The sequence below is a fragment of the Uloborus diversus genome, chromosome 4 (genome assembly GCF_026930045.1).
Source record: "Uloborus diversus isolate 005 chromosome 4, Udiv.v.3.1, whole genome shotgun sequence".
NCBI classification, from domain to species: Eukaryota; Metazoa; Arthropoda; class Arachnida; order Araneae; family Uloboridae; genus Uloborus; species Uloborus diversus.
In genome coordinates, this window is record NC_072734.1 from 130,096,957 (window position 1) to 130,114,615 (window position 17,659).

The 17,659-nt window shown below is 31.2% G+C and overlaps 1 protein-coding gene across 1 annotated transcript; it reads right to left on the minus strand.

Moving 5' to 3' along the window:
- Nucleotides 1-16,299: 16,299 nt before the first annotated feature.
- On the minus strand, nt 16,300-17,034 carry LOC129221291 (cuticle protein 10.9-like). Its single transcript, XM_054855750.1, has one exon. The coding sequence runs from the start codon at nt 17,015-17,017 to the stop codon at nt 16,601-16,603; it is 417 nt and encodes a 138-aa protein (XP_054711725.1). The 5' UTR covers nt 17,018-17,034; the 3' UTR covers nt 16,300-16,600.
- Nucleotides 17,035-17,659: the final 625 nt, after the last annotated feature.

Consider the following 17,659-nt stretch of genomic DNA (forward strand, 5'->3'; position numbering starts at 1 on the left):
AAACATAGTATTTATCATTTTTGGTAGTAAATGTGTACTATCAAAAAGAAAAGTAGAAATAGAATATTTTTCTAACGAGGTATTTTCTATTCTATTAGAAATATGTTTCATCAAATAAAGAGAAAAATAAACGACTGAATGAATAAATAAAGAAATAAATAACAATAAACGGACAAATAAAAATTGTTATTGAAATATAAGAAAAGAATAGTGAGTAAAAAAGTGAATGAATGAGAAAATAAGTGAATGATTAAATAAATAAGAGAATTGATAAAGGGAATCGAGTTACCTTAATTAAATAATACTTGAGTGATTTATTAAATGAAGGAATAAGTAAATGAAGGAATAAGTAAACGAAATAAACAATTTCACTTTGCCCCATTCGCTATTGTCCCATGTACACTTGAGAGTTTGTTTTAAGCATTCAAAATCAAAACATGTCTAATATTCAAAAATTCAGTACTTCACTGGACCTTAGAAGATCGCAATTTTTTTAAATAGTTAATTAGCAAAATTTTATTATTTTCTAATAACAAAAATTATTTTTGACTAGCAGTACCCGAACAACGATGCTTATCCTGAGAATTTAAAGGAAGTGCTTTGAGTAGAAAAAATAGACACCCCCTCCCCTCCCCATTTTAATGTGAAACGATCATTTTCCACAACTAAAATGCGTACACACCTTTTCAAAAAACCCGTTAAATTTTTTTTGTATTTTAAAACAATCCGCCAAAACACATAAAAAGATTAACAGTAGATATAAAACTCAAAATAATCCTTTAACTGTATTAGCTCATCGTTTAACGTGCCAAGCAGCCACGCTACCGTTATCCTGCCCATTAGAGAGGGAAGCTGTTTTGTTTCTGCAATTTAAAATGTATCGCGAAAAAAACAAAACTATAATGAAAATGTTTAAAAAAATCACAATTGAATAATACGACAAATCAAATTATTTGCTTAGATAAGTAACTATTTTCAACGATAAGAACAAAAACAAACGTTGAAGAAATAAGGAAAACAAAACCCAATAGAAACCTCCTACAAAATCAAATTTTGTAAAAAATGTCAAAATAAAAAGCATTCAAAAATCAGCTTACTGATCACAACAGCCTCATAATAGCGTAGACAATGCCCTTTCGATAAATTAACTTACCCCGCCATCCATTAGGGATTCACAGGACTAAACTGACCCCACCATCTACAGAACTAAAAATTTAATCAAACATTTAATTAGCAACTACAAATATTTCGGTTAATCTGATTTTGAAGAAAAAATAGCCTATAGCCTTCCTCAATAAATGGACTAGTCAACAAAAAAGAATTTTTCAATTTGAACCAGTAGTTCCTGAGATTAGCGCCTCCCGTTGAAACAAACAAACTCTGCAACTTTATATTATTAGTATAGATAAGTCAAAGTATTACAAAATTTGTATCAAATTTTGAAAATGGCCTGCATTATTATATATTTTCATTTTTAGAAGGGTTTTTTTTTTCTGGAATAACGTTTTGTTGACGAAAATAGTTCAAATATTGCAGGGGAGGGGTAAATGTATCGTGTATGTATTGTTAAATGCTCCAAAATGTATTGTTAAAATGATTCATATATAAAAGAATTTTAACTGACATTTTTTTATTATTGTTGTACTTCAGCTCGATCTCAAATCACATTTTAACTCCTAATGTTTTAAAGTGAAGGGCACCAAATATTTTACTTCTTATTCAAAAACAAAATGTTCAAACTCTTCATTAAATTCTTTTATCTAAGCAGTTGATACTGAATATTTATTTTCAATTAAATAAAGAATCAAAAGGTTTTATGATTAACTGGTTTTACCTGTATTTCATTTGATGTTACATAAAAAAAACGTCGAAGCTCAGACAGTCAAATATTTAAATTGTTAGTTCAAAGTCTAGCGATTTTAAAACTAATTAATTTCTCTAAATAAATTAAAGAAATGGGAAGGAAGATGACATTACAATAAAAATACAAAGGATGATCATTTTCTCCTCAGATTGCAAGTCTCTGCTGCTAAAAAATTTCAAGAAAGAGCTATTTTGACCTCGAGTCTTGCTCACAAAAAAGATTTTTGTCCTTTTCAGTTCTTAAAAAATATTTTAAAAATACCCTGCTCTAAAGGAAGATTATTTTAGATTAGTGAATAGTGCGTAAAACACTAAGTGTTTGTAAATTAGAGTATACAGAGTATATTTATGTGTCGATTGCGAATATGCATTTCCATTAACAGGGCATTTCGCTCCAGCAGGTATCTAAAATGCATAGTATGTGAATGTATAATGAGAGAAGGTGATTGTCGATGACTGCACGAAATGATTGAAATATATTGTGACAACACAGTAGTCATTATATCCAAAGCTTAATATTTAAATAATAATGAAACTGTTTAATTTGAAAAACGGAATTAAATACTCTCGCAACATATCTTAAACAAGCCACATTTTTGATAGTTCATGTAATGAAATGATGGTTCCTTTTAAGTTTTGTGAATTTTTTGTTTAAAAAATTGTTTTATCTCACTTTACCCACAGCGGGCCCTTTCTCGACCGGTATGTATTGCTGTCGTACCCTCCATACCCTTCCCCACATGGAAAGGTTATGGTGTTCTCCAAAATCCCTTGCAAAGGACCCACAAACTTTTAAATCCGCCACTGACGAAGAAGCTGAATTTTGCTTCAAAGGAAGAGTGAGCGATGTTTTTTCCAATCCAACACTAAAAAAAATATCCGAAAGGTTACTGGTTATTTCCGTAGAACATCCCGGGATATCATTTGTTCTCACCTATTTCCCCGTAAAATCAAGTAATTTCGAAAAAAGGTTTCCTGAATTGCTACAAGTTGCACGAATGCAGACTTTTCACTGTTGTAAAAAATATTTTTAGCTACTAATTTGAAGATTGAATGAGAGTGTTTATCAAGTGCATCGGCTTAGGTTCGATTTCGGCCCGTCCAGATTGACTAAGCCCCCAGTGAGAGCGAATAAGTCATTGGATAACTGCAGCTTTGCAAGGCAGGAATTGCAGGCATGGGATATGCTTGGTTCTTACTCGCAATTCTCGCATAGCTTTGACCGAGGTTGCTCTAATGCTTCTGGAACTTTCCTGGGAAATCAGAAAAGTTCTATCAATTACAGTAAACTTATTTAATTTTTCCAGAAGGATAGTGAGGCGTGACTGGCTTTAACAGGGGAGATTTCCCAATTCTTCAGAAAGTTTCAAAGTTAATTTCAGAAAGGTTGCTGACTTTAAGCGGAAAACGTTCCTGGTTTTTCCAAGATATGTTACTTGCAGAAATTTGGCACGTCAGTTGCCTATTATTTTTTAGGGACGTTTCTGAATCGTTTTTACAGTGATGCTTCACTTTTAGACGTGAGTATACGAGAGCTTTTAAAGAAGTGTCTGATTTCATTTTATGGAGTGAATACATGATGGATCTGTAACAAGAACGCTAGCATACGAGCGCCGCTTTGAACCTTTTTACGCATGCGTGGCTTTTTTCCCGTGTGTCAATAGTGTTGGCAAACAGAGAGACTGACGTAAAGTGAAGTGCCCTCATAGGAGTTTTTTTTTTACTTCGAGTATTTTACGAAACGACTGGAGCAGGACTAACGTTTGAAGTTTCTTGTGAGTTGGGGATCAGTCAGAACTTGCAAAAGGCCCTATCAGGAAAGTCATGAGTGTATTGAATTACAGGATTCTGATTTTTCGACAAGAACGTCAAAATCGTAACCGAGAGGGATATGCATCTTCCAAATGCTTTTCCCTTGACTGTCGCCCAGCTTCATCAAAATTTGATGCAGTTAAATCGCTTTTATAGTTCCATATTTTTTCTTGAAATTAAAAATCCATAGAGGGTCCTACAACTAACTCAGTCAAATTTTATTTGCCAGCGACTGATACTATTGACGAAACGGAAAGAATTTACGCGATCTCCCAAAGATTCAAGGTCAGATCATACACGTGCGCTTGATTCATATCCCTCAAGTTTTCACACACACAAAAAAAAAGGTCGGGCACTTTTCGAACAGTCCTCGTACATTCATAGTAAATTAGTTGAGAAGTTCATTAATAACTGATGTATACTTGAGGCTTACAAATTAGAGCTCTTTTATTCAAATGTTATCTTTTTTGGTTCACAACTATAAAACAGTTAAAGTGTTAGAATGAATATAGAATTCAACCTTTTTTTCTTTGTCTCTGAAAGTTCATGAACGTAAACATAAAATGTTTCCTTTGCCCATATCTGGTTTACATTGACCAAAAAGCAAACCACGAGAAGATAAATTTTTGAATGCAAGGGGGAAAATGGTCAGTTCAGGCAGACATGGACAGATTTGTATTCTTAAATTCGAATTTGATTCACAGCACCTTAACGTGTCAATCCGAATACGAATACATTCGTATTCACAAGTGTGAATTCGAATAGATTCATATTTGCAAGTGTGAATCCGAATACGAAATTTGTATTCTCACCTACGAATTCAAGTCATTTCGGATTCACATTTTTGAATACGAAACCATTTGGATTCACACTTAAATACCCTGAAAAACTCAATTCAAAAGGCCAATATTAATAAATAAATGTCTGTCTGTACCACGCTACAGGTCCAGTTTTGGGTGTTAGTGAATTTATGGATGCTTATTTATTGGCGTCAAACTGTGTAATTGATCCAAAAATGAATATTTTACTATTTTAAACCCAAATTCAAATTTATCTGATTAGGAGGTTTAGGTCCTAAGGTTTCAGGAGTCCATAAATAATTGCAAATCAATATTTTATGGTCATCAAGGCTAAAAATATCTGCTATTTTTTATTAACAAATTTGTATTATGAACTAGTTTGTCAACCGTTCAACTAAGTTAACGTTTTTATTATTTACTAGTGAGTTTACTAGCCAAATGTTTCACGAAAAACAGAAAATGAGGAAATGAAAACTAGATCTCACAACATTTTGCGTTACCAAGGGACGGGAAGATGCTGTTATACAATGTGTTAATTTCATCAAGGGCAGACTGATTTTATAAGATTCTCGCATACACAATACTGTCAACATCACACAACAGTGAAATCATCACTTGAATAAGAGTGAGGATTTATACGGTAATATTTATAGGTTTTTGTAAATTCGGCGAACGTTCAAGGTTCGAAAGTCCATTAAGATAGTCTTTTCATTCTTTTTAATATAGAGGCTTTGTAGCGTTACGATTTGTAGCGTTTTTAAGCAAAAAAAAATCTGGACATAGATAGAGATCATTTATTGTAGAAACCATAGAATGATAATTCAAAATCAATTGTATGTACATGATTACTTATCTTTCATACTAAACAGCTACAGTGTATTATAAAAATTAAGTAGAAGTGATATACATTAGATTGAAAAGTCATTTTTAAATATGTACAGGATAATTATTTTTTACATATTAAACTGTGACAACGTATAATATAAATCCTATTACAATTGTTTATGTTTTTAATTGTTATTACAATGTACAATATAATATAAATCAAGTGTAATTAATATAAAACGCATAGGACATTTAGGTCCGCTTCTGAAAATTCATCAAATCTGTTGAATGCTTTATTTGTTATGAAATTACAAAGTTTGTGTTTGACATGTTTAAATGGTTAGTGTTTTAAAGAAATTATTTGTACTAAAAAATTTATCTCTATTTTTATGAACATAAACCAAACATTGGAAAATGTACAAAGAAGGTAAAGTATTTTTTTTTTTAATTTAATATAAGACGATTTAGTTTTCCCTGTATCCAATACTGTTGATCACGCTTATTGTCCGTCTTTGGATAGCAAATATTTTTCCCAGTGAAGTGGACACTTTCTTGTGCTCCAAAAAAGCTGGTCTTCGAAGCCATCATTTCTTATTTGTTTTTGATTTTTTTTTCCGAAAGAATTTTAACATGGAATATGTTTTAATATGATCATCCCCCCAAAAATGTCACCGAAAAAGGCACACGAAAGCATTACGAAAAAGTGTTCTGATCATTTTCACTTACACCCAACCGGTTGCCAAAGAGTAAAATAACTTCTTCAGTTTTCAATTTTCATTGCACGAAACCGTTATCCATTCGATGGAAAGCTTCCGATTGTTCTTGTAGTTACGCATTTATTTATTTAAAATCAACTCAGTGTGAAACAGGAATAACTTAATAGTTACCTGTCTTTCATTATTGGATAAGATTCCTTCACTTATTGATATCAGCGGACGGTGAGTTACAAACATATTCCTAAATTAAGTTATATAGGTACAAAAAACCGCTGCCGTAAATTAGTTTACGTCAGTATAATAAGATAAGTCTTCCCAAGAACATCTTCTGTGCAATAAAATAAAAACAATTAAGTCTATTCGGTTAAATGCTTTAATAGATTGCGGGATGCAAAAACATGTTCCATGAGCTATCATATAAATGTTGAAAAATGTTATGAAAAAATGTTAAACTTTGGGTTTTGCTTCAGAATATTCTGGAACGGATTTCGGTAAAAAACATTTTGAAAAATTCCACTTCTTAAATTTTTGAACCTATCGCAACACCGTCATTTTTCCTCAGAAATTCGCTAACACCCAAAACTCGACCTGTAGCAAGGTACAGACATACATTTATTTATTTATACTGTCCTTTTGAATTGAATTTTTCGGTGAATCCAAGTCTGAATCCAAATGGTTTCGTATTCAAAGATGTGAATCCGAAATGATTTGGATTCATAGGTTTGAATCCCAATAGATTCGGATTCATAGGTTTGAATACAAATTTCATGTTCGGATTCACATTTAAAATATGAATCTATTTGAATTCACACTCATGAAGACGAATGTATTCGGATTGACACGTTAAGGTGCTGTGAATCTAATTCAGTTTCGAATTTAGGAATAAGAATCTGCCCATCTGTGAGTTCAGGTAGCATTTCCGACCTACTCCTTAACAGAAGGACAGCAGGTTGGTGCAACACTACCTAGGCGTGGTATTGGTCAATTGCAGGATCCAATGTAAGTTAATTCTCTCTGAATTTCTTAATTCACGGCTTTAAGTCATCTTACTGCTTTCCTTGGTTAACCTGCTCTTGGAAACAAAACTTACGCCGAGAAAATCTAACTACTCGGGAGAGAAAAAGGAACTGGAAGAAGCATTTAGTTTAGATTTTTTTTCTGTAAGGTTGGTAGCCGCTTTGCATTGTATTCCACATTTTTTCAGGATTTTTTTTTTTTTTTTTTGGACAATCGTCTGCTATAATATTTCCGCAATGCTTTGAACGGTATTTGATTACTGTTTCAAAAGTTTTTATCTACTGGGAATTTATTGGCTTTGCGAATACGTTTATTTATTGTGAGGTAATCGGTTTTTCTAAAGTTTCTTGCCAATTTTTTACTGGTTTTTCAACAGTTTTTTTCAATTTTATACCTTTTTGATCTTGCTATGCTAATTCTATTCTTGGTATACGAAAAAGTTTGATGTTTTTTCACATAGTGTTCTTAAAGTTCTTCTCATAGCATTAATCCTTTCCAAAAAGAGGGGGCATTTGTAAGAACGGAACATGTGTACACACGTTTCAAAATCAACTTGCTGTGAAAGCAATAGATGTTTTTCACTCATTCATCAGAAGAAATTTTTCGCCAAATAAAATTGCCGGTAAAATTTTTGGGCTAGTTACCTCATAAAACTCAAAACCACAGCAGAATAAGTATCCCGAATACAAGAAGGCTCTAAGAAAATTCCCCCCCCCCTTTTAAAAGTCTGTCAAAATGAAATAAAATGTGTCAGACGTGCAAAATAATCTTCATTGCAATGAAATTGCTTCTTTCATCTGGTGGGTGTTTATGTCTACTTTTATACAATATAGTACTAATATTTTCGACGATGGTCTTCTGAAAAATACGAATAAAAATGTTCAGTAAAATGACTCGAAATATAATTGAATAATAACGTTCAATTTACAAACAAGCGCTATTTTATTTCACGCATTTTCACTGGAACGCACTTGAATATTCATGTTTTCAAACAGCATACAATTTTTGGTTCAGGTTTTTATGCAAAAGAATTCAAAAAATACATAATCTAGTAACTACACAACGTAAATCCAATAAATATACAAAAGAAATACTAAAACCGAAATAGCAAAAGTCGTGCAATATTCAAAACAAAATTTGCTCAAAACCAAAAACCCGAAACAAAGTATAATCGACTCCCGATACATATTTTTTTTCCTTTCAATTTTATTGACACGCCCAATTTTGCTTTATGCATTTTTACTGAAACGCGCTTGAATAATTAGTTTTTCAAACAGTACAACATTTTTTGCTCAGATTTCTATGTGAAAGAATTCAAAAAATATATAATCTAGTAACTCCACAACGTTGTCCAATAACTACACAAAAGAAATACTAAAACCGAAATAGTAACAGTCGTGCAATATGCAAAACAAACCTATGCCCAAAATCATAAACAAAAACCTAAAACGGAATATAATTGACTGGAGAAACATGTATATTTTTTCTTTCAATTTTACTAACAAGTACAAATGAGGAAGTGAGAAGCAAAGAGATGTAAGTGGACATTTTCAAGTTTTGAGTAAAACGCGTTTAAAGATCCTAGGTAGACTTTCATTGAAGTTTTTTTCTGAAGCATGCTGTATAGCAACAACTACCAGAGCTACTAGTACCATCTCTTGCCCCAAGACAGAGGAGAGGTTCACCTACCATGTGTACTGGTATTCTCCAAATTTTTAATTTTGCCACTTACATCCCTTCGCTTATCACTGCCTCAATTTTATTTTACGCATTTTTATTGAAACGCGCTTAAATAATCAGCTTTTCACACAGGATAAGATTTTTACTTCAGATTTCTACATAAACGAATTCAAAAAATACATAATCTTGAAACTACACAACGTAATACAATAACCAAAGAAATACTAGAACCGAAATAGAAACACTCAGGCAATATGCAAAACAAATCTGCTCAAAACCTTACACAAATTCTAAGAATCAATTTAAACCAGCTTTTTCAAACATGCATCCACTCTGTCCTTCAAATTTCTTCTTCAGAATAATTCCAACTCCACCTCCAACACAACGTCACGAAACTGACTTTGAAATTCCCCAAAGAATTTTCTTCCCTGAGCATGTCACAGCTTTGGTGTCGGACGTGACACATTTATGGCCACCACCCCAAGATTTTGGCATCTATTGAAGTAAAGACGCCAACACTTTCGTTTTAGATTTTCTCCCATTCATTGTTGGACCTTTTCGAAAGCGAAAATATATGTTGTGATTCGTGTCAGTTGCGAAACACAGCATTTATTCAAAATCAAAGTGAATGCTAGACGAAAGCACGTTGTAAAGCGATAGACTTGTCTTGCTTAAATCTTCAATTAGGTCAGAAATTATAAGTTATTTTAAGGAGTAAAAAGACTTAAATACATGGATTTGTTTCTCATTCTCCTATTTAGAGCTATTTATTAAACACTTTTTTCGCCACTCGGACAGTTGGAAGTATTTTGTTTCACGATTACTTTGCTACTTTACATTACCCAGTGTCTAGAATCTTCCAATGTGTGGGATAATTTACAGTTAAAAATCAGTTTATTTCACTGGAATGATAAGGAAGAGAGTTAAAAATGAAAAATGTTCAATAATCACAATGGAATACAACCAATGTTAGTGTCTTTTTGGGGAACAAAATGGCAGGCTAGAACAGCTTCATATTTGCAGAAGTAGGCAATCAGAGTGTTCTGGTGCTTTCCAAACGTACTCTGTCATTTTCGTCCAATCACGTGGGCGAAACACATCCGATTCAGCAATTTAGAGTGTTTGAATAAACGGCTGAATGGTTTTAAGAATGTGATTCATCGAACGTAACTGATAGAATGAACGTTGTATTTTCATTAGTGACTGAACAAACGACATTGATTCATTCAATGAACGGAATGAATTAATTGAACGGACATGATTAAAAAGATTTTTTTAATAAATGTGCTTTTTTGATTTGCTGAACATAGTTGGTTGACTGAACTTGTTTGAGTATTTGAAAGTAATAATTAAATGTGACTTTTGATTCTCTAAACGTGATCGATTGATTGACTGTTGATGTGATTAGTTAAACATGACTGCTAGAATCGACGTGATTAATTGCATGACATGATTGATTGATTGATTGAATGACGTGATTAACGTATTTATTGAGTCGGTGAACGCAATTGGGTGATTGAAAATGATTGATTGAGTGAACGAAATTTATTAAATTAACGTTATTGGTGTAATAAACTTTAGTGATGGATCAAACAGGGTTTTTGAAATTAACGTGATTTTGCGTATAAATGCGTATATTAACCCTCTAAAATCTCCTTTCCATAAATTTTAATATCACAGTTTCCGCCTCGAACACTTTTCCATTAAAGGCACCTCTGTCATGTCGCAAAACAGCAAAAGCTACGCCCACATACGTATAAATACATTAATTCAATAACATAAATGTAGTAAAATACATGTATGTAAATTCATTAATGTAACTAATAAGATCGTATCAGCATCACATTTTTTTTCTCGAAAATGTTTAGTTTTGAGTAGAATAAGCTCCATGTGCAATGATTTTTTTAAAAATCTTTAAAGATTTAAACCTGAAGAGTTCTTAAGGTTTTTTTTTTTTTTTTAATTTTAGGCTGAAGCTTCAGGAAATCTGCAGATTAATAATATTAGTAAATTACCTGCCTTGGCAGAACAGGTGATAAATACTTGCCTATATGTAGGGGAACGTGAGGCAAAGTGAAATAACGGGGGAAGTGAAATATCTACCTGCTTTTAGCGCCACCTATTCAGTAATATTTTAACTATTTAGTAAAACGTGTAGTTCATTCCAGTTAAGAAAAATATATCTCCGAAAATAAATGAACATAACAATACACACACACAAGCAATTTTCAAAAAATGATACTCATATTGTAATATTTTGTTATAGGTCAAAAATTATTTACGGTATTATTAAATGATAAAGTTCTTGTAATTAACATTCGAAAAATTAATAGAGACCTAATAATGTTCAGTGTAGTATTTATTTGTTTAATATTAAGGATATTTGTATTTTAAATGCTTTGTACAGTTAATCAAGTGAAATAATTCATTTCATTTACTTATTCCATTTTTGATCAAATCACTTCCGTGTTCATTTATTAATTAGTTCATTTACAACTCTTCATTTAATACGTACCTTATTTATTCATCAATTCACTTATTTTCAAATTCATTCACCTTTTTATTCACTTTTTTTAAAAATATATTAACTTATTTATTCATTCATGTATTCGTTTATTACTTCATTTCCTTTTCATTTAACCATCATTCTTTCATTTGCTCATTCATTCCTTTATTTACTCATTTATTTGATCAATAATATCTTGATTGATGAAATAGGAAATATTTAATTCGAAAAATATTTTATTTCTCGATTCACCTCATAAAAAAAAGTGAAATTTCCCCAACTATTTTTAAAAGTAAAATTTTACTGCTAAAAATGAAAAGAATGTTTCAATACAATGTTTATTTAAAAATACTTTGTTCTGTCTCAATGTACCATAATTTCCAGAATAAATTTCCAGTTCGTTCATTTTGTAAAAAATTAAGTTATCTTAACGTTTTCACTATGCCACACATTCCCCTACTATGTTTTCTGGCAAAATTTTTAAACTTACCTAATGATCGTTTTTTATATAGCCAGCTCTTGGCCTATTAACAAGTAATGCAGCATCTATACTAATAATAAAAAGCTGATGAATTTGTTTGAACGTGCTAATCTCAGGAAAAATTATTCTTGTGTTGAATAGTCTATTTATTGAGAAATGCTATTGGCAATGTAATATCACGCCTTGACTAATAAAAGTGGAGGAGCAGAAATAAAATGAAATTAAATCAATAATAATCATGATGCGTTTTTTGTTGCATCTTTAGCTTTTTTTTTTTTTTTTTTTTTTTTTGTCCGAATAGCTCAGTCGTTAAAGCGCTCGGCCAGCAATCATAGTATCCGGGTTCTTACCAGCTGCGGGCGGGAAGATTTTCAGCATTTATTACTCGACTCATTTAAAAATTAATTTACAAAGAGAGGGTTTTCAATTATTTTTTACTGAAAAAAAATTTTTTTTGATTTTTCTTATTTAACGGAAAACATCGATAGGGATAAGGGTGTGTAATTTTTTATTATATATATATATATATATATATATATATATATATATATATATATATATATATATATATATATATATATATATATATATATATATATATATATATATATATCATAGAGTGATGTATTTAAAATAGTTTTTTAAAAGATTGTTTATCACCTCTTGAAGCGCTCAAAACTATAAAAAATGAAAGAGCACATGATTTAGCAAATCTAATATAAATTATTCAATAAACCATACATAGAAGGAAATAAAAACCATCGAACTGAATATAATCGTTGGCAGGGAGAACGTTTTTAGTAACTTAAGTGTATTTTATTTCTAATCTTCAATTCCTCGTCGAAATTCCTTTATACTATAGTATACTACTAGATACGTTCGTGGTTTTGATTTATAATATTTTAAGTTATTTTTATAACACCTATCAGACCAAAAACAATATTTTAGTAAATTGGTAATTTACGCTCCAAAACTGATGCTTACGGAGTAGATAAAAGATACAAAATGACATAAAGATAGAAAATATTGCTGTTATGTACGAAATATAGTCAAAAATTCTTTGTGCTGAAATATAATTTAAGTAAAAAATCAGCCTGAACGAGAAATAAATTGTTTAAATACACTTTTATCGATGATTCTTGTTTTATTAATATCGATTATTTACTTCATTCATTGTTGTCGTCTTCACCGTAAGCATGTAAATAATGACTAAGTCATTGTAATTTACAAGATTTTTTGTTTTTTTACTTGCTCTTTCTTGTCAGTTTGAGACAAGATTTTTAATCTCAAAAAGAGAAACATGAACAATAGTACCTAATGATTAAGTAATTTGTTAATGAAGTTAATTTGATTTCAAAGTTTAACTTAAGTAAGCATAGACTTTTGGTTTTTGAACGTTTGGAACTTTTCAAACAGTGAAGGACTTTCGGGATTTTCTTCCAATCTAGTCATTAAAACCTTTTTAAAAACTTCTTTTCATCATACTTTTGTTTATCTCATACCGTGAAGAAAAGATATTGTTCTTTTAGTCAAAAGTTGTACTTTTAGTCACTAAAATCGACAGAATGAGCAAAAAAAAAGATTGAGCCAGAAAAAATTTTATTTTTATTTTTCCAAAATGCAATTTTTATTTATTTTTTCTTTTTTAATGTCAGATTTCTAAAACAAGATGTTTCATCGTGTGACGTCACAGGTGAAAGCACCCATCGGGAATCAGAGCGCGTGGTTGTCTTTTCTGGCAAGATTGGCTACCTTTCAGTTATTTTTTCACTGCGAGCAGTTATTATTAGCGGAACGAGAATTGTTAAATGAATAAAATATCCATTTGGTGACGTTTAGCGACGTCCTGAAACTAATGGTAACCCCTAGTGACTTGTTCACTTTTGACTTGAGCTTCAAAAATGAAAACAGCTACTGAACGTCATCGAAGATTATTTGCTTAAGAGATTTGTTTTCAACAATCCTCTTTCAGAAAAAAAAAAAAATTTTGGAAAAATGGGAATCAACGCAATTGTTAAGTTTATTCCACTAATATAATAAATGATGATGTTATTTTATTTTGTAGATACTTCTATGTCATAGTGACGTAGTAAAATACAAGTTTACTTATTTTAATATCTAAGTACCAACAAACAAACCAAGATAAAAATATCTATATGTTTGAGTAGACTACAAAAGTAGATAAAAAAACTGGAGCAAATATTATGAAATTGAAATTTGAAGTTAAGGTGGAGGCATTTTTTTTTTCTTGTGATAAATTTTAATCACATTTGTAAGAAAAAATAAACTCGAAGACTTGATGCATGTTGTGTTCATTTTTCACTGCAGTTCCACATTTCAATAAAAGTAAGGGAAATGCTTTTTTCTATTACGTACATGATGTCACGACATCTCTTTCTATTTCTCTCGGGAAATATTTTTCTGTGCATCTTATTTCGGATTGACACGCAACTAAATTCAAAAAAAAAATTGGAAAAAAAAACTCTCAAAGATGAACGAAAATAAGAAATACAGTGGTTTTCATTTGATAAATGGTTCATAAATCTTTAGTATCAGATATATGCTTTGATGTATTTAAATTCGCATCGGAAAAAAATCAAAGCATGATTACATTTCTCAAGTATTTTTACCTTAAGACATTGTATGGATATTTACTCACATAACTATTTCCGAGCTATCTTTTCCGATACAGTAGTCATTATTGCAAACGGCTAACACACCTACTTCAGAAAATCGGACAAATTGACTGCCACACATGAAACTGGGGGATTTTTTTCAAGACAGGTCCAGTCACTCGCTTACGCTTTAAGTAGTGTATCTAAAATTCTGGGGATACAAACATCAGTTAGTAGTGCAGATCTAAATCAGTAATTTGAGCAGTTTTAAAAATCTTATTTTACTAGTCAAATTTCTGTGACCTTGGAAGCTTAAAACAAGAATTAAAAATTGGAGCGAGCAAGTTCATTCATTGGCTTAGGAAATGCTGAAACAAAGATCTCTCTAGTCACATGCTTCAGCTTCGATTAATGGGAGACACGTTGACGTGAAACAAATAAATAAATAAATAAATAAAAACCTGATTTCTTACAATATTTTACTTTCAAATATGTCACGTGACTTGGGATCTTTGCTTCAAGAATTCAAGGCTTCACTCTCTCCACATTATATTCCTTCTCTATACTTGGAAGGTTTCATGACAGAAGAAAGAAATATAAATGTCTAAAAAAAATTTGCACTTGTTTAGTTAAAATGTGTGATTTTATCTTGAAATTATTATTTAAAATTGATGATAAAACAGGAGCTCAGTTTAGAAAACGATAAACACAATTGCAGAAGTAGAATAGTTCTATTTATTTTATCAAGTTATTTCCTTTTGCTGCGGAAACGAACCTTTCAAAAACAATCCCCCCCCCCCTGTCAGCAATATATTTTTTAATTTTAATATTTCTCGGACTGGTGAGTCAAGATACTGATCATATAGTAAGAAAAATGAGTGTTTTAATATTATCAAATATATTTTTGTGTATATCCTGGAAATAATTGATTTCAGTTAGCATGTCCATTACTAATTTTTAGTATTGATAGATGTTTACACAATTTTGGTAACCAATTGTAAGCAACTCGAATGAAAATTGAATAAAAAGTTAGCTTAAAAAGTTGTAGAACCAAAAGCACAAAATCAGCTTCCAGAAAATAAATTTTAACATCTATCGAGGTAATTTTAACTTGAAATGATTTTGCAGAGACATTTATATATATTTTTCAGTGAATTGAGTATAAAGTTCAGTACCGTTTTTAATTTACTAAACACTATTCATATTGATAGATTTTTCTACTATTTTTATAACCTCCTGTAAGCTATTTATTCGAAATATGAGAAAAGATCATCTACATTTGTCGACGAACTTAGAACAAACATTTTTTTTTTTTTTTTTTTTTTTTTTTACAAAAACCAAACGTGGACCGAGTTAATTATAATTTAAAAGGATACATTTAAAGAAACATTAATTGTTTTTCCAGCTGTATATTTTAACATTTCAGTATTGTATTTAGGGATTCGTGCCTAAGTAGTATATTTTATTTTGCATCTGATCCCAATCTGTTGCAAGAGGATGAGAATCATTTTACATTTGAATCAGTTGGCAAAGTCTCAAGCACTTTTTTAAAAATAATCATTAAAAATAATTATAGAAGTTCAAGCTAGATAAAGTATCAAACATTCGTTTTTTCTTTTCTTTTCTTTTTTTTTAACTTTTTCAATATACTTTAAATTTTAGTAATTTTTCAAGTGTCAAACTTCCTCAACTAGTCATAAATAAACACTCAGTCCTACGAAATAAGAAAAAAAAGGAAGTCCTTGTTATCGTATTCAAATGCATGCAGTTTCTAAGGGGCATATTCGTTAGGAAAAATCACATTTGTAGTTATCTTCTTTTCCGTGACTAAGTCCTCCTACATTATTCACAATTTTCTTCCAATTTGGATCAACTAAGAGCAAAATAATCATCTATTTGTCCTGTAATTATGTAAATGTATTTAAAAGTTTAAGTATTTGAAGAGAAAATAAACAAGATCAAAAACATATTTTAATATTTTATTAAAAACGTTTTCGTTTTATCTCGGGTATACACATATTTCAAAATTTTTAAGTAAAAGTGCAATTTTTGCATCACATTACTTTCCGGCTAATTTGATCAGTTATTTGATAGTCAATGCCTTCAGTCATTCATTACGAAAAATGTGTTATTAAAACAGTTTATAGCAACAGTATGATACTGAGAATTGATGTTAGTGATGCAAGCAATTAAAATTAAGTTTCAGTTCAATTTAACATTTTTTTCCAATATGGCATCTTTATCGGTAGAATCTTCTTTTTCATGGGAACATAGAAGGTAAGGTACTATTTAAAGGCTGGCACAACTGGAACAAATAAACCTGCTTTACGTACCAAAGCAGCAGGTGGTGGTGGTTGGACAAAGTAGGTAGCATCCGCAGCATTATGGCTGTTCAAACCAGGTTCGTTGCTATGTATGGTAGCTTTAAATCCACCAGCATCAGCTTTGTACTCAACCTTTCTTGCAACTCCGAGTGGATCCAAGTAGCTGTAGCTGCCTTGTACGCGACCAGTACCATCGGCTGATTCACGTCTTTGTTGAGTCATGCCCAGTCCATCACCAAAGTCGTAACCAAATTCATAAGGTTTCGGCGATTCCAACAAAACCTGGTTGCTGAGAAATGGCGACACTATTACTGGTTCAGCATTGGATAGAGCGATGATTCCCATGAAGAAGGCGATTAAAACAGATAGGAAGGCCATTGCGGTGCTTTGCGTCTGGCGAGTGTGGTTTAAGGATCTAAGACGAGATGTTTTTATACCGTGATAGCGACCTTGGTCAAGTTTTTTTGATGTTGTACGTATTCATACGTTGGGCGTGTACATTTTTTTGCACCTTTGATGCGACAAGTATTTCAAACCTTATTTCCATCTGAACGTCATTTTTTCCCAGAGTCAGAATGTTATTTAAATAATTCTTTGGTATATTTCTTCTTGCATGGCGTAGAATTCATTCATGCAGTACTGAAACGCATTTTTAGACACGTGTATTCAAATGCTGCAAGCATCATGAGCATCGTTTTTGAAACGTGAAATAAATGAAAGTTTGCTTTATTGAAAAAAAAAAAGAAAGTCTGGACAAAAGTTTTAAGAAGCTCAACAATTTTTTCGACTACTAAAGTAAAAAATGTTTATTCAGTTTGTTGAGTGTGACTACTCCTAAAACCACATAACACGGACACGCTACTTGCTTCAGAGAGTAAAATACAGTAATTCTATGCAATAAAAGAAAAATTTTGATATTGAATGTGCCTAACGTTTTTGATAAAATATCGATTGTGGGTATTGATACACAATTAAGCAGATAAAGCCAAAAATTTTGAGCGAACCAAAAAATGGAAATTT

Bases quoted from the DNA above. Each gene is read 5' to 3' on its own strand.
- LOC129221291 (XM_054855750.1), bottom strand. From the start codon at position 17,017: ATGGCCTTCCTATCTGTTTTAATCGCCTTCTTCATGGGAATCATCGCT.